Here is a 17,947-nt window from a genome sequence, read left to right as displayed (position 1 = left end):
TTAATCATAGTTTCATCTGTAGGGATCCCTTCACTTCCAATTTTCTTCAAATACAATTCTAGCTCTAGTTATTACATGAATAATCAAGTATCCATTTTCTTTACTATAAGCTTCTGGTAGAATCCCCAACAGGAATACTCCAGGTTTAAAATCAATATGTTGTTGCATCATCTTCTCCAACCACATACCTCCAATGTCTTTTCTAGGAATGATTTCCTTTCCCCTATTCCTCATCTTGAGAAAGGCAAGTCATTATTGCACATCCCAATTTGCTTTAGAGGAAAGGCTCCTGGGGAACCTGATGACTTTGTAAAACCTGAGTTTGCAAAGTGTCAGCCTCAACACTGGAGAACACTGGGCACTGCCAATACTGTCCTATAATGGGGCTCTGCCTGCTTTCAAAATTTTATTATTTATTTATTTATTTATTTATTTATTTATTTATTTATTTGTCATGAACGTATTTGGTAATAAGTATAAGCATGAATTGGATGCATAAAATAGGTAAAAATAAAAGAACCATTAAGAAAGGGATGGTAGGACTGTGGAGAGTCAGCAACTTATTTATTTATATCTATTGTATTTATTTATTAACAATAGTTAAACAGTAACTCCCAATAAAGTGATTGAATGATACCTTAGAAAATAGTGAGATCTCTGGTATTTCTTCCCACTGTTTCTTCCCCTTCCTTACATTTACTCTATAATTCCTACCACATTCTCCACTCTTTCTTTCCACCCTTTAACACTTTTGCCACTTTTGTGGCTTCCCTTTTCCTTTTGGTTTAAATAAAAGGGATACTTTTTAAAAACCAAATTCAAAGAGGGGATAGGCTTTATGTGATAAGTTAATATTTAGTGGCAGAGGAATCATATTAACTGTAGTTAACAGTAGAATAGAGGACAATAACTCCAAGACCATGAATGTTGTTATTAGTCATGAAGTCATGTCCAGCCCATTGCGATCCCATGGACAATGGTCCTCCATGCCTTCCTGTACTCTACCATCCCCCAGAGTACATTTAAGCTCACACTCACTACTTCAGTGACCCTATTCAGCCACCTCATTCTCTGCCATCCCCTTCTTCTTTTGTCCTCAATCGTTCCCAACACCAGGCTCTTCTGCACTGAGTCCTTCCTTCTCCTTAGGTGGCCAAAGTATTTGAGTTTCATCTTCAGGATCTGGTCTTTGAAAGAGCAGTCAGGGTTGATCTCCTCTAGAACTGACCAGTTTGATCGCCTTGCAGTCCAACTGACTCACAGAAGTCTTCTTCAGCACCATAGTTCAAAGGCCTCAATTCTTTGCCACTCAGCCTTTCTTATGGAAGCCATGAATATTTTGCAGCAAATCTCTAGGTCTAAAGAAGGCTTGGTGAAGAGATATCCATCTTCAGATAGGTAATACCACTTGCTAACCTAGCACTTGAATCCCAACTGTTAGTCCTCTCCAGGGTGATATAACAGGAAGAAATCATATCATATGATCACAACCTATACATGTACATTTGGTAGCATCCCTTATTCGCATTCTTGAGGACTGGGAAGATACGGATCTTGTATAGTTCTTCTCTGTAATTTTGCACCTCTTCTTAATCTCTTCTGCCTCTGTTGGGTCCCTGTCATTTTGGTCCTTTATCATCCCCATCTTTGCATGAAATGTTTCATTCATATCTCCCATTTTCTTGAAGAGATCTCTGGTCCTCCCGATTCTATTGTTTTCTTCTATTTCTTTGCACTGTTCATTTAAGAAGGCACTCTTATCTCTTCTAGCTATTCTCTGGAATACTGCATTCAATTTGGTGTATCTTTCTCTTTCTCCCTTGCCTTTCATTTCCTTTCTTTCCTCAGCTATTTGCAAAGCTTCCTCTGACAGCCATTTTGCTTTCTTGCATTACTTTTTCTTTGGGATGGTTTTAGTTGCTACCTCTTGTACAATGTTGCAAACCTCCATCCATAATTCTTCAGGCACTCTGTCTATCAGATCTAATTCCTTAAATCTATTTGTCACCTCTACTGTATATTCATCAGGGATATGATTTATAAAATAATCTTTATTAAATATTTACAATAAAATTAACACACAATAATGATTGAAGAGCAATATAGGAAATGAAATATAGAAACCATAAACACCGGACTAAAATGAAACAACAAACATGACTAACCGAGAGTTAAACTCACTCTCCAATTAATATTAACTAATATCATCCTAGCCAAACATTTCAATGCAATCAAGTTCTTTTTACTCACTACAAAACAATTGGCCTGTTTTTATCAAAATTATAAAGAGTTATAAAGCCTAGTGAATATCTAGTTAATCTAATTAGACGATTTTATCACCCTTCTCCTAAGTTTAACCTTCTTTTGAGCCAGAGAAAGCATCTGTCCCAACTTCTATTATATTCACATAGGACCACCAATCTATGTCTAATCCTCTAGTTTGGAGATCAGCTCTAGCTCTAAGTCTCCCGACTTCATTCAACAAGTCACCATAAACCCAGTTCCTCTTTATATTGTGCACAGTCGGAAAGGTCACTGCCTCTAACGGAGACACCCACTTAGGAATCTGTGTGTAAACCATATGGGTTTACACACAGGGATATGATTTAGTTCACACCTGAGTGGTATGATTTCAATTACATTTTATGGATTGTTGTAAATTGATATGAGTGATATATTAGCTTTGTAAATAGGTAAGTGAATAAAATAAATGCTTTGGTTTTGCAAAAAGTTTATTCTAAGCAGATTGAAACAGTTACAATAGTAAGAAACCTTCACACTTTCTTTTTGAGTAGAAGAAGGTCTGGAGGTATTTGGCAGGGGAAGAATGCCAGAATTAAAATAAAATGCTTGCAAGATACCCGGGAGAAAGGAGGATTAGGGTTACCGGACTGGAAATTGTACTATAAGGCAGCATCATTAAATTGGATTAGAGACTGGATAGATCTTAAAAATAAGAGAACATTACTTCTAGAGGGGTTCGACCTACAACGAGGCTGGCATGCATTTTTGTGGGAGGGAAGAGATAACCATCATTGAAATTTCCAACCACATATTATTAGAGGATCATTACATAGAATATGGCAAGAGATCAGAAAAACACATTACAACAAAATTCCAAGATGGTTATCGACTATGGAGGTGCTGATTTATCCTAACGCTATGGACACGGAGAAAATGAGGAACTACAAAGAACTATTGAATAATAGAGGAGAATTACAATCAAGACAAGAATTGAAAGAACAGGGTATAGACATTGACTGGTGGCCATATTTACAAATAGAATCAAGGTATAAATCAGATCAGATACAATTCAGATTTCAAAATGAACCAAATGAATTGGATAAAATTTTACAAGGAACGGACAAGAAAATGATAACCAAAATATACAATTATTTATTAAGATATAAATTAGAGGAAGAAGTGGTAAAAGAAAACATGATAATTTGGGCAAAAAAAAATGGGTATAGTATTGAATTGGACAAATGGGAGAAATTATGGACTGTAAATTATAAAATGACAATGTCTATATCCTACAAGGAAAAACAGTTCAAAATGTTCTATCGATGGCACCTCCCACTGGCGTGCCTAGCAAAAATGTTCCCAAACAACTCGCCAACTTTCTGGAAGTGTAATGCACATAAAGGAACATATTACCACTATGGTGGCCATGCCAAAAGGCAAAACAATATTGGCACAAAATAAGGAAAATGATAGAAGAAATCAAAAACCAGAAGTTGGAAATGAAGCCGGAAACCTTTCTACACAGAATAATTACAGCACAGTATGAGAAAGAAATAAAATACTTAATTATCCATATCCTAACTGCAGCTCGCATACTCTTTGCCCAAAATTGGAAACAGGAACACATACCGACAGAAAACAAAATAATTGCTAAAATCACAGAATGCGCAGAAATGGATAAACTTACAAAAGAACTACAGGAGAAAGATGATACAGAGTACTACTTAGCATGGCAAAAATGGTATAACTGGTTGGAGAAAAAGTTAGAAATATATTTATAGGGACACTAAAGAATAAGGTCAACTTTAAGACAAAACTTTGATACCAATTAAGGAAAGTAACAATCTTAAGGATGGAATGTAATGTAATTACATAATGTGGAGAAAATGAAAGGCAGAATCAGTTCTGATGATTTTGATCGGATTCCTTTGATCCTGACAAACTCGCAGAGCATCCCTGGCCTGCTCTCAAGTTGCCATAGGCAAGGGCAATGGGAAACCAACAAAACAGCACAGCAGCCAAAGACAGATGCACATTCCAGACTTATCTCTCTCAAGGCGGGATCCCAGGGTAACCACAGCAGTTGGAGAGGAGTGATCTCTAAAACCTGTGAAATTGCTCTGTTGTCGAATGTGATTAATGACACAACCTGGGGGCATGGAGGAAACAGCGTTATGATTAGGGTGTAAATTATGTGGGGTCAGAGTTAGCTTCACTTTGGAACGTGCTGACATGAAACTCCTAATAAATAACTGGATTTCTTTTGAAGCTTGGCTCAAGGCTCATGATTTAATTAGGGTATCCGTCAGAACCCTGACATGAATTCTATTGTGTACAGAAGAGTGTAAGACTTTTCTTGTGAAATACTTCTGAACCCGCTCAATTGTACTGATGTCAGATATATGGTGGGGATTCCAAACAGTTGAACAATACTCTAAGATTGGTCTGGCATAAGTTTTATAAGCAGTAATGAGCAATAAAAGGTTTTACAGAAAAAAAGCTTCGCAAAATTAAGTTTACAACTCTTAATGGTTTTTTAGCAATGCTGTTACAGTGAGGTTTGGAGCATAAATCATCCAAGATTTATGCATCCAAACCTCACTCACATCCAAGACACCTAGGTCCTTAACAAGGTGAAAATCATCTGCTAGATCAATGCCACCTATCTTATACTTGGCATTCTGACTACATTTACCAATATGTAGGACAAAGCATTTATGAATCGAAATTTGAAGTTGCCAAATAGATGACCATTCAGACACCATTCAGAAACATAGTTGAGATCACTTTGCAAAACAACAGAATTATCTGTAGAATTGAATAATTTTAGCCATCAGCAAAAAGAACGCAATTGCTTTTGAGTTGATCACATGAATCGTTAATGTAGAATAAAAAAAAGATGATGAAATTTCTTATGTTGCAGTGAGAATACCTTCAACCACATTCTGCCCTTCTTATTGGCTGTTCACGAGGTCAACCAGAATTCAAGGCTCTTACCCAACATCACCCTGGGCTACAACATCTATGAGAACTTTTTCAGTGCAAGAATGACATATGAGGCCATGCTGGATGTGCTGTCTACAGCACAGGAGAACATCCCAAACTACCGATGTGGAAGACAAAAGAACCTGCTGGCGATTCTTGAAGAGATGGATTCTGAACTCTTTGATCATATTTCCAATGTTTTGAGCATCTATAAATTTCCACAGGTATAAAGTCAAATGAAATTAATTCCGTGTTGTAAAATGTTCAGATTTGCCTAGAAGGTAGCACTTGTATATATTTCTCCAAATAAACTGAAAGTCCGAGAGTAAATATTAGAACATCTGAAAGAATATTTAATTCACAAAGTATGTTTGTGTGTCTCTATATACATATAGTGGTGGGCTGGTGCTGGTTCAGCCTGGTACTAGCGAACCAATAGTTCCGGCGATCAGTTGTGATCACCACCTGCTCCCACCCTATCCTGTCCTATATTTCCAATTTTTCAGCTCAGCTGATTTGCAGGGCATGGTGGATTTATGGCCCTCAGCTGTTTTATTTACTGGGGCTGCCTTAGAAGGTAAGCTATAGAGCTTGAAATTGGTGTATTTTGAACGCTGCGCATGCGCATAAAGCACACGCTCACAGAAACACACATACAAACACATATGTGGTTGGACTAGAAGACTTTCCAGCTCTATTCTGATTGACTAACTGACTGAGTGGATGGGTGACCCACAGGGTTCTAATGTGGACAGAAGGGTGTGCTCTATAAGGACCACCAAAGAACATCACCCACAGATAATTCAGAGCTCCCTGGTTTCAAAGGGAGCATACAAGACAACAGGACAGAACATCAAGGGAACTAGCAAAATTCAAGCAGTTATCATTTGAAGGGTCTCTCACCAGTGTGGAAAGGCCCTTAAATTTACCATCCGACTTTTATCATTAACACTGGAAAAACTACCAATACCTTCTCTTTCATCTTAGATCAACTATAGTATCACCAACCAGATGGCTGAGAAAAACCATCGTTTTCCTTTTTCATATCGGATGACCCCAAACCAAGAACCTCCTGACTCAGCTATTGTCCAGCTGCTGCTGCAGTTTCAATGGACATGGATTGGCCTTCTTTCTCGGGACAATGAAAAAGGAGAAAAATTCAAAAGACGCTTGGAACTACTCGCTCTAAAAAATGGGATTTGCATTGTCCTCTCAGGAACCGTCCCAGAAGCAAATGTGCCGACAAGTGCTGGAGAAACTCTCATGCAAGAAAAAATGAAAATCTTCTTTTCTCTTATCAAGAGTCAAATAAAAATTATAGTATGCCAACTGGATTTTCAAGCCTCAGGAATGTTAGCAGTAATGATACAAAGGATTGATATGACTAATAAGTCCATTGTGGGAAGGGTGTGGATTGCAACAACTTTGACAGCTTTAACTGTAGATAATTTTTACCTCTGGGTTGATCTCCAAAATAAATATGCTTTGTTTTCCTTCCTCATCCAGACAAAGAGAAGGACTCAGTATGATAACATTAAATCTTATGCATCTATGGTCACATTGTATGGAAAGGAAGTGTTCCAATGTTCTTATACAAGTCCTGTGTTATCTAAGAAAGTTTGGAAAAAATGCAGAGAAAAAGAGAATTGGGAATTCCCACCCCATGATGTGATTGCAAGAATCCTGTCTCAGGATTCCTCCAGTATTTCCCAAATAATTCAAATTGTGGCCTGGGTCCTCAGTGCTGCCTCCTCCTCCCAACGGAGGAAGAGGAGAATGCAAGTTGGAGACCATCAACCACCCCAGATTGTACAGCCATGGCAGGTAAGTCTTCTCCTTTGAGGTTCCATGGATTCTCCCCTTCTAATTCCTCAAAATTAAATTAGATATAGAAAGGGGTGAGATATTTCAAAGAGCAGTTGCCCAGTTGGTGGTATTTGAGAGTGAGTGTCAATCCTGAAGCTGACCTGACCGAGGCCATGTTGGAGGCTTCAGTGTTGCCACACTGGAGCTGAGGGATATGGAGGGGGGAAATAGAGATAGCTGGGATTTTGTAGCCAAGACAACATATTTTCTCCTGGGAACCAAGGACATTCCCACCAATGGCCAGAGGGAGGATGAGTGAAGTCACCAGGCAACCGGGTGACACCTTCATTGGACCATGTGACTGATTGTTTGGAAAGGGGAGTAAAACTTTTTCTTTATTTAGGTGAAAACTGGGAACAGTTAGAGTCAGTTTTCACCATCCTATGCCTATATGATATGTCCAATAAAACTGATATTTGAGGAACCTGCTTGCCTCAGAGTCCTGTTTGCTATGGGCGTATTACTTGGAACCCTGACGGTGAGTTAGAGAGAGATGATAGAGAAAAATCTTCCAAAATTGAACAACCTGTGCTAGTTTGGGATGCTTTTGTAACAGAAATAGCTCTATGGTGACAATGTAATTTTCAAAACTAAACAAGCATCAGAATATTCAAGCAATCCTCAACCTTTTATTGTGATCACAAAATGATCTCCAAGCTAAGGAGTTCAACTGGATTGTTTGTTCTGGATTAAGATTGAACTTTGCTGACTAAAAGTTTCTAACATAGCAACAAGATATTAATCAAAGCATCTTCTGGGGGCAACAAAAGGTTCATCCACACATCTCCTGAACTAATGGATATGCTTCCGTAGCTATTCTTTGAAAGAGATAACATCACTATGCAACTTTTGTCACATTCCTAGCCCAAAGTTACACTCCGCTAACTTCATCTTGATCAGGACTAATGGCAAAATTGTATTCTCCATCTTCTCCCATTACAAGTTTTCCCATATCTGCAAATGGTCTTGCCTCAGATGGGCTGTGATGGTGAAGCAGCAAAACATAGAACATAAAACAGAAAAATAAGAGTTTGAAGGAATCTCAGATGTTTTCTAATCCAACCCACTACTTGAGTAGGAGACCCTATACCATTTCAGACAATGTCGTAATCTGGGGCTCTGTAACAAAGTAAGAATCGAAATGTGGTATTTAAGGACAGGTCACAGACGATGGTCTCAGGAAGAGCAAGTTTGTGTGTAACTTGAATATTTTTTAGATGTAGGGACTTTTGTAGAAGATAGCAACAGCATCTCCTCTACGGATTTCACGATCTGACCGGTAAACATGATAGTCTCTTACTGTAGTAATGGAGTCAGGGAGGGATTCCGGGTGCGCTTCAAGGTGTTGGTGACCACCTTTAAAGCGCTCCATGGCTTAGGGCCGGGGTATTTACAAGACCGTCTTCTGCCACCAATAGCCTCCCACCGGCCAGTACGCTCACACAGAGTGGGCCTCCTCAGGGTGCCGTCCACCAGACAATGTCGGCTGGCGACCCCCAGGGGGAGAGCCTTCTCTGTGGTGGCGCCCACCCTCTGGAACAACCTCCCCCCAGAGATACGTACAATAACAGACCTCCAGATTTTTCATCGGGCCCTGAAAACCTATTTATTTCAACGAGCTGGGCTGGCTTGAGTTAAATTTTAAATTGATTTTAAATTGGATTGTTTTAATTTACGGCCAAAATATTTAATTATTTTAAACTGTTTTTTAAATTTTGTATGTTCTGTTTTTTACTTCAGCTGTTCACCGCCCTGAGTCCTATTTGGAGAAGGGCGGTATAGAAATGGAAACAAATAAATAAATAAATAAATAAATAAATAAATAAATAAATAAATAAATGTACTCAGCCAAGTTTCACAGACAAATATAATGTCAAATATAGCCGTATTTAGTAAGAGGAGGAATTCAGGTATTTTATTTACAAGGCTTCTTGCATTAAGTAGCTTGCATTTAAGGTCAGTAGTAGTTGTTATAGAGGAAGTTTGGGGTGTGTGTTCCTAGTTTTGGATGATGGGGGATTGGATGGAGAAGGATTGGGTGTTAGGATGTGGGTTTGGGGACTTTCTTTTGATACAGTCGGCACGGTAGTCAATGTATAAGTCAGTATGTTATTTTCACGTATGGTGGACCTGCCCCAAGGTAATTGTGTTTTGGAGACTTATACAGGGATGGATATTAGAAATCATTGGATATAAATTACAATTGAAATCAGAATACTATCTATTAAATATCAGGCCAGATAAGATAGGCACGAATATATGGTGTCTGATTGTATATATCACAACTGCAGCAAGAATATGTTTTGCTCAATATTGGAAGGGGAAAGACCTACCGGCTGAAGATTTGATTTTGGGAAAAATTATTGAATATGCGGAAGCTGATAGGTTAACAAAAATTTTGAGAGATCAAAAGGATTCCGCATATTTTCAATGCTGGGACCAATGGTATGCTTGGTTGAATAACAGAATAAAAAGAAGATAAGGTTAGTGTAGATTTTATATCTTATTTGTATACTTTGAAGTTAATATATTGTGTAAAGCTCTATTCTGTATGTGAATAAATACTTTGTTAAAAAAAAAAAGATTCGTAGTTGTCATCCAGGCCAAATAAAATAGCATTTGGACATTTTTGTTCATGTTCAATGGCGTCTTTGAGAAGTAAGAATATATTATTTGGTGGGTTTGAATTATTTGCTGGGTTGATGGTTACTTGTGGTTGAGATTGAGGTGGCTGTTGTTGAGTTGAGGTAATATTTTGAGGTAATGGTTGTTGAATTGGGGTAGTATTTTGAGCATTTAGATATTTATTTATCATTTCTATATTTTTTTTCAAGAGATGTTAGACATGCTTGTAAACTTGCTTGTAAACTTGTTTGTAAAATTGTTTCTACAGTAAATGTGTTACTAAGCTTGCATCTATGGCATCAATGAATGTAGATGGGACATTTTGAATGTCTAGCTTAGGGAAACATGATGGACATTGACAAACAAATGTTTTTGATGCTTGTATGAGATTTGCTATTTGTTTGGTTAATTTTAAGCAGGTAAGATGGGCATAATTGTCACATGCATGGCATTTAATGATATCTTTATTATTATTGATAGTTGCAGAACATTGAAAGCATGTACAGGAGTCATTGAGGTTGTTATTGGTAGAGAAGTATTTGAGGCATTTTTGGCCCGTTTTCTAGACTTTTCTTTGCTCATTTTCTCAACCCATTTTCTCAGTCTATTTTCTAGGATTTTCTCAGTCCGTTTTCGAGACTTTTTTCAGCCCATTTTCTAGGCTTTGTGTTGGATCAGGTGATGGAAGAGACAGGACTCAGTGCTAACAGTAACAACAGCTCTTTATTAGTAGATCAGTACAACCCAGCAGCTGGATCATCTGACTGCTTGCCCTTTTATAGGGAGCTGTCAGACAGGTTGGCTAATGGCATTTGACTATTTTCCCACCGGATTGGTGGACCTAAGTGAAGCCTATGCTCACTCCAATTCAATATGCAACACCCCTCCCCTCCTGGACAAAACACAGTCCAATCAAAACACTACATTATTTACCAACATAGTCAAATAGGTAGGTGGGGCTTTGATGAGCCCTAGATGACCTGCACAGTTCAGTTGTTTTTTGGGCATTGGCCTGAGTAGTTAGATTTGTAGTTGGTTCAGTACTTGCCAATGAAATCTTCGGGATTTCATCATGAGGCGTGAGTGGAGTCTCTAGGCCCAGCCCATCCGGAAGTCTGCGCTGGAATCTTGGTTCTTCAGATGGGTTTTCCCACTGTACAATTGGGTTTGAGTTATTGTTAGACATTTGTTTATTTTGTAGGCTAGCATGTGTAGGAATCGACCTTGGGTCGGGTTGAACTGTCTATGGTGGTTGTAGCAGTGAGTTCTCAAGGCGGCCTCAGAATTAGTCCAAGTGCCGTCACTAGAATCTACCATCCTCCTTTGTACAAGCAAGGGCCAGATATTTCTACTATTTCTGGACGTATACTCGGGCCCCCATATTAAATGACCGAATTTTTCCCAAGTCCAAGGATTTTCTGGGCCGTTGAATCAGCCAGTAGCTGTAAGCTGCCAGAAAAATAGTCCACCTGGTAATTCTAGGGGACAAGTTCATAGGAATGGGGTGGTCTCTGGCCAATAAACCCAGGTGGGGTTTATGGTCCGTGATAAGCACAAAGTCTCTGCCATACAGGTAGTCATGGAACCTCTGGACTCTGGCGACTACAGCCAGCGCTTCCCTGTCCAGCTGACTGTAGTTACGCTTGGCAGAGGACAGAGTCCTGGAGTAATAGGCAATAGGTGCCTCACAGCTATTGGGAAGTTGGTGGCTAAGGATGGCACCAACCCCGTAAGGAAAAGTGTCACAGGTTAGCATCAATGGCAGAGTCTCGCTATAGTGAACTAGCACACAGTCTGAAGACAAAAGTTTTTTTACTGCTTCAAAAGCAGTGGCTTCAGCACAACCCCAAATGCAGGAAGCCTTTTTTCCTAACAGCCTATGCAGAGGTTCCACCACAGTTGCATTTTGAGCCAGGAACATGCTATAAAAATTAAGCAACCCCAGGAATGCTTGCAATTCCTTCTTATTCTTGGGGGTGGGTGCCTCTTTGATCACCATTACTTTGCTTTTAGTTGGGTATATCCCAGACCCGTTGATCATGTATCCCAGGAATTCTACCCTAGGCACAGCAATCTGACATTTTTTGCTTTTGACCTTAAGCCCAGCTTCTCTGAATTTACTGAGAATGGATCTCAAACAGTTGAATAGAATTGTTTTGTTGGCAGCGGACACCAGGACATTGTCAAAATAGGGTACTACCCCAGGAATACCCTGTAAAAGCCGTTCCATGACACTCTGGAATGGTCCTGGTGCCACACTCACACCAAATTATAGCCGGTGACATTTGAATGCACCTCCGTGCGTGACAATCGTTTCAGCTTTGGCTGTGCTGTCATCGACTGGCAACTGCTGGTAAGCCTGTGCCAAGTTGATCTTAGCAAATGTTTTTCCTTTCCCCAATGAATGAAGCAAGTGTTGAACGATGGGAACTGGATAGGTGCTCTGTTGTAGGCCCTTATTGATGGTGTACTTGTAGTCCACACAGACGCGGACTGATCCATTGCCCTTGATAGGTGTGACTATAGGGGTTGAGAGCAAGGGGGACCCTTCACGATTAAGCCTAATTGGGGCAATTTTGGGGTCTAGGATGAAAGAAATAGGCGTTCCTTTATAGTTGCCCAGGCTGTTCAAATTCTCGAATGAGGTCATTTGCATCATCGTGGTGGACAGTGTTGATTCCAGACACCCCCAGTCCCAGGGCTTTGAACCAGTCCAAGTCGAGCAGGCTTGGTAATGCTCCGACAATGACAGTTAGTTTTAGAGGGTCCGGAGAACTCCCTAAATCTGACCCAAAAGGCTTTGCTCCCCATGACAGGGATGTGGTTCCCTTGGTAGTCTTTTAGCTGTATTTTTTGGGGACATAGGTCTCTCTTTTTGAGGCCAGGCACAGCCTTCCGGATTGTCTCCTAGGACACGATTGTCAAAGATGAGCCCGTATCGATCTCCATATCACATTGTGAGTCTTCTATCTACACGGCAACCTGTATTTTCTTTGCCTTTGATGCACTTGTTTGTCTGATATTGGTTTGATACATGTCCTTTTCCTCTGTTGGCTTGTCCTCTCTGTGCCTCGACTTCCAGGAAAACGGCTTTGTGCAAGGATTTTGTTGCTCTGGCCTTATCGAGTGCTATCTGTAGAGTGAGGTTAGGATTTGCTAACAGCCACCTTTGAAAGCTAATGACCCTCACTTCGCTGATGAGCTGCTCGAGCAACAGCTCTCTAAACTCATAGTAGGCTGTGGCCTTCCTCAGTGCCACTACATAATGGTTGATGGGTTTGCCTTCCTCCTGCACTCTGCTATGGAATTCATGCCAACGAAAGAACCTGGATGGCACTGGAGCATAGTTTGTTTGTAGTGCATTCTGGACATTGACCCAGGGCACCGTCTGCACAGCGGCTGTTGCAGTGAGTGCCTTCGCTGTGTTAAACACCTCGTTAACACAATAGCTGAGAAATAATGCTCTTTTCCAATTGTCTGATAGTCCCAGGAGGTCGTTTGCTTCCATGAAACATTCAAACCTGGTCATGTATGAGTCCCAATTATCTGTGACTGGGTTGAACGGAGTTGGCGGGGCATGAGCAGTCATCATGATAGCTGATACAGTTCAGTCGCTGTGGTTGTAGCCTGTCGATGCCTGCCGGTGGTCCCCTCTTCCGTTGGAACTGCGATCTAATTCAGCTCTTTTTGTTCACTCCTCTTCCAATCCTACCTTTGTCTCCAGTGTTGGATTGGGTGATGGAAGAGACAGGACTCAGTGCTAACAGTAACAACAGCTCTTTATTATTAAATCGGTGCAACCCAGCAGCTGGCTCATCTGACTGCTTGCCCTTTTATAGGGAGCAGGCTGATAGGTTGGCCAATGGGGTTTGAGTATTTTCCTGCTGGACTGGTGCACCTGAGTGAAGTCTATGCTCATTTGAAAAAGAGCTGTAAATTCCTGGAGAATGACTGAAAGAAGCTTCCCATGAAATGCTGAACTGATCTGCTTCAGACTGCAGTGGTGATTTGAAGAGATGGAATTATTCAGAGTACCTCCAATCAAGAATAATAGCAAGAAAAAAACAACAACATTGAATAAAGGCTCAAACTGTAACATTTTTTCTATGTTTCTGCAGCTTCATAGGTTCCTGAGAAACTTCCAACATCACAATATTTCGAGAGATGGGATTTCTTTTGATGAAAATGGAGTTCCTGTTGGTGACTTTGATATCATGCAGTGGACATCCATTTTGAACAAATCAGATGCGGGGGTGAAAATTGGGACTGTAGAAAGACAAGCCTCCTCGGAAGTCAAGATTTCTGTCAATCAAAGTGCCATCCAATGGCCAACTTTATTTAACAAAGTAGTTGAGGCTGCTTGGATTTTGCTATTTATCTCCATCTGCTCAGAAATAATTCTTATTGAGTCCAATTGAGATAACTTCCATATAAGAAAACTTAATTTATTAGATATCATTTTACTTTAGAGGTTTTACAATAATCTATCACATGCTGGAACCTGTTTTGTATTGCAGGATTTGCAATTTATATTAGTAAACTGGGATATGTTGCCATAATTTATAGTACATCAAATTATCTTGTTTTCAGTAAGAGAAAATCAAGAATGTCTATGGTGATTCTCAGTCATCCAGGTTGTGGCAAAGGTGCTTTTTCAAAAGGCACCTGGACTTTGTTTTCCCTTGAAGATGTTTCACTTCTCATCCAAGAAGCTTCTTCAGTTCTGACTGAATGGTGGAGGATGGAAAGATTTGGAACCACTTAAAAGACTGTGTTGTAAACAGGATATAGATTCAGCAATTGCAGGAATGTTCCACACCCATTTGATTTGATTTGATTCATTAGATTTATATACCGCCCTTCTCCCGAGGGACTCAGGGCGGTGTACAGCCATGATAAAAAGACAATAAACCATACAAAATTTAAAACCCATTTAAAACAAAATTAAACAAATCTTGGCTTTCTTAATTAAAAACCCCATAATTTAAAATACCCCATCCGAATTTTATTTAATCAGCAAGGTCCGCCTGGTGAAATAACAAGGTCTTGAGGGCCTGGCGAAAAGCACGGAGATCGGGAATCATACAGATCCCAGGGGGTAGCTCATTCCAGAGGGCGGGAGAGAAGGCTCTCCCCCTGGGGGTCGCCAGCCTACATTGTTTTGCCGATGGCACCCTGAGGAGCCTCTCTCTGTGGGAGCGTGTTGGTCGGTGGGAGGCTATTGGTGGCAGAAGGCGGTCCCATAGGTATCCGAGCCCTAAGCCATGGAGCGCTTTAAAGGTGGTGACCAACACTTTGAACCGCACCCAGAAGACCACCGGGAGCCAGTGCAGCTCGCGCAGGAGAGGTGTCACATGGGTGCGTGAAGTCGCACCCATAATCACCCACGCGGCCGCATTCTGGACCAGCTGGAACCTCCGGGTGCTCTTCAAGGGGAGCCCCATTTGCACTATTGACATGACCTTGAGGGCACAGATAAATTTTAAATGGCCTCAACAACTTTCAGAAAGATTGCTAGCCACCAAATGACTGTAAGGAATATAAACCCTTCCATACTTCACCATTCAGTCAAAATTGAAAAAGCTCCTGGAATGAGAAGCAAAACATCTTCAAGGGAAAACAAAGATCAGTTGTCTTTTGAAAAAGCACCTTTGGGAGAAAATCCAGAACATGAAGGGTTTAGCCCACTGAATTGCATAAGAGAAAGATATCACTAAGAATGTGGTGAAGGAAATGTGGGCAGCTAAAAAAGTAATTTACATATGATGATACAATGATCAGTTGTTGGAGAGAAAGATAGGGACTCTAGAGAAAGCTAGATATTGGAGCTGAGAAAGCAAAGATGGAGAAAAAATATATACCATATTTTTCGGAGTATAAGATCTTTTTTGGGTGGAGGAAAATAAGAAAAAAAAATCTGCCTCTGGCTACCAGCATCCATCTGTATTCATCTGGATAGCATCCTGTAGGTGTGTGAGAAAGTTGAGGGCTGTTTGGAAACTGAAACAGTATTTGCTGTGTGAGCAATAAGGAAGGAGCCTGGGCGTAGGTTAGGGTCAATTGTTGTAAAGCTGCATGCTGTGCTGATCACAGAAACTAAAACTGAAACTCCTCCCCTCTGCTTGTGTTTTCCTTGTTGCTGAAAACTCTGACAGTCCTTGCATGAACAGCCAGGTCAGCGTTAACACATTAGTGCAGCCTGATTCAGCATAAGGAACTGATTGTCAGGTAGATTGGTCTCAAAGAATAATCCCAATCAGCTGTTCCAGGCTACAGGGATTGTGATAGACCATCGCCTCCTCTGTCCATCACATTTTTGGCTACATTTGGTATATAAGATGCACTCAAATTTTCACTCTCTTTTGGGGGGGGTGCACCTTATACTCCGAAAAATATAGTAAATTATAGCATTCTTATACATGCCCTAAGGAGAAACAACTTTTGCAATGGAACTACTTTCCTTTGGAAAAAAGAATGAGGCAATGAGTCTGTTTTGGGATATACAATGTAGACTGATAGAGAAAGAGAATGACCTTTCATTTTCCCCTTGCAAGTAGAGTAATTAAAGTTCATGCCACTACTTCTTGACTGATTTTGCTCAATGTGCTCCTGAACTTCTGGAAGCCACTTGATTACAGGTAATCCTTCTAATTCATATTTTACCCTGACTAATCTTTCTGTTTATGTTTAGATGGTGCCTTATTCAAGATGTACAGAAAGTTGCTCCCCAGGTTATGCCAAGCTTGTGAGAGAGGGAGCCCCAGTTTGCTGCTACGACTGTTCTCTGTGTATGGAAGGAACATTCTCTGAACAAGAAGGTACAGTAGGTGGCTCCAAAAATAACCCCCAAAAATTAAAGATACAATCAATATTCTATCTTGTTTGGGGGTGGGGTATTTGATCAAGAAGCAAGAAAAACATTACATTTCTTGAAGGCATCCACAAACTTGAAAGATTGGGCCTATTGCCAAATTTGGATGATGATGTGAGTATTAAAATAAATAATGAAAGGTTGCTGATTTCTATTCAGTTGTTACTTTCTTGCTTTGTTTTAGGAAAGAAGATTTGAGAACTGATCATCACATTCATCTTCAGTCTTTAAAAAGACAGTTTGATTATTTTAACTAATGTTGTGTCATATGAATATCCCCGGGGAGAAATATTATATTATTCCTTGAAAATGAAGTAATTGATTTCTGATGCGGTTTTCATGCTCCTACAGCTGCCGAAACAGATTCATGCTAAGATTTTTTTTCTCAGATGCAGCCCATTGTGAAAAGTGTCCAGTTGACCAGTATTCCAATAAGAAGCGAGATCAGTGTGTTCCCAAAAATATAAGCTTCTTATCCTATCAAGAATTGTTGGGATTCATCCTGGCTTTCTTTGCCATCGCTTTGTCCCTAACCACCGCCTTTATTCTGGGAATCTTCATGAAATACCGAGACACTCCCATAGTCAAAGCCAACAACTGTGAACTCACCTACATCCTCCTGGTTTCACTCCTGCTTTCTTTCTTGACTTCCCTTCTATTCATCGGTCGCCCCGTGAAAATGACCTGTCTCCTCCGACAAACCATTTTCAGTGTTGTTTTCTCAGTTGCTGTGTCTTCCTTGCTGGCAAAAACTGTCATGGTGGTGGTGGCCTTTCTGGCCACAAAGCCAGGCAGCAGCATGAGGAAATGGCTGGGGAAGAGTCTGGCCAACTCTATTGTTTTATCCTGCTCTGGTATTCAAGTAGGCCTCTGTATGATGTGGCTGGGAGTCTTTCCCCCATTCCCAGATTCTGACTTTCATTCCCAACCAGAACACATCCTGCTGCAGTGCAATGAAGGCTCTGTCACCATGTTCTACTCTGCTCTTGGCTACATGGGTTTTTTGGCTGCCATCTGTTTCTTGGTGGCATTTCTGGCTCGAAATCTGCCAGGGGCTTTTAATGAAGCCAAACTGATCACCTTCAGCATGTTGGTTTTTTGTAGCGTTTGGATCTCCTTTGTTCCCACATACCTGAGCACCAAGGGGAAATACATGGTAGCCGTGCAGATCTTCTCCATCCTGGCCTCTGGCCTGGGTTTATTGGGCTGCATCTTTATCCCCAAATGCTACATTATTATCCTGAGACCTGCCATGAACACCAAAGAACATCTGATGATAAAAAATCATTAAGGTTCCTTGTGTTGGTGTTTATTTTTCTACAGTTTACATGCAGCATAAAATCACATACTTTAAAG

At 40.4% G+C, this 17,947-nt stretch overlaps 1 protein-coding gene across 1 annotated transcript; it reads left to right on the top strand.

Annotated features, from left to right (window-relative positions):
* Window positions 1-3,135: 3,135 nt before the first annotated feature.
* On the top strand, window positions 3,136-17,882 carry LOC139310119 (vomeronasal type-2 receptor 26-like). The gene is made up of 6 exons (XM_070934276.1): window positions 3,136-3,290; window positions 5,168-5,453; window positions 6,217-7,053; window positions 13,839-14,066; window positions 16,412-16,538; window positions 16,981-17,882. The coding sequence occupies exons 1-6, from the start codon at window positions 3,136-3,138 to the stop codon at window positions 17,880-17,882; spliced, it is 2,535 nt and encodes an 844-aa protein (XP_070790377.1).
* The last annotated feature ends 65 nt before the right edge of the window (window positions 17,883-17,947 follow it).

This window comes from Pituophis catenifer, unplaced genomic scaffold (assembly GCF_029215685.1).
Source record: "Pituophis catenifer annectens isolate HBS135680 unplaced genomic scaffold, rPitCat1.0.hap2 SCAF_2, whole genome shotgun sequence".
Taxonomy (NCBI): Eukaryota; Metazoa; Chordata; class Lepidosauria; order Squamata; family Colubridae; genus Pituophis; species Pituophis catenifer.
The sequence above is the reverse complement of the archived record's forward strand: the minus strand, read 5'-3'. Positions and strand labels throughout refer to the sequence as shown.

Coding starts and splice junctions, on each gene's coding strand:
- LOC139310119 (XM_070934276.1), top strand. CDS start 3,136: ATGGAGGTGCTGATTTATCCTAACGCTATGGACACGGAGAAAATGAGG. Junction 7,054..13,838: donor AGATTGTACAGCCATGGCAG/GTAAGTCTTCTC, acceptor ATGTTTCTGCAG/CTTCATAGGTTCCTGAGAAA. Junction 14,067..16,411: donor GGCCAACTTTATTTAACAAA/GTAGTTGAGGCT, acceptor GTTTATGTTTAG/ATGGTGCCTTATTCAAGATG.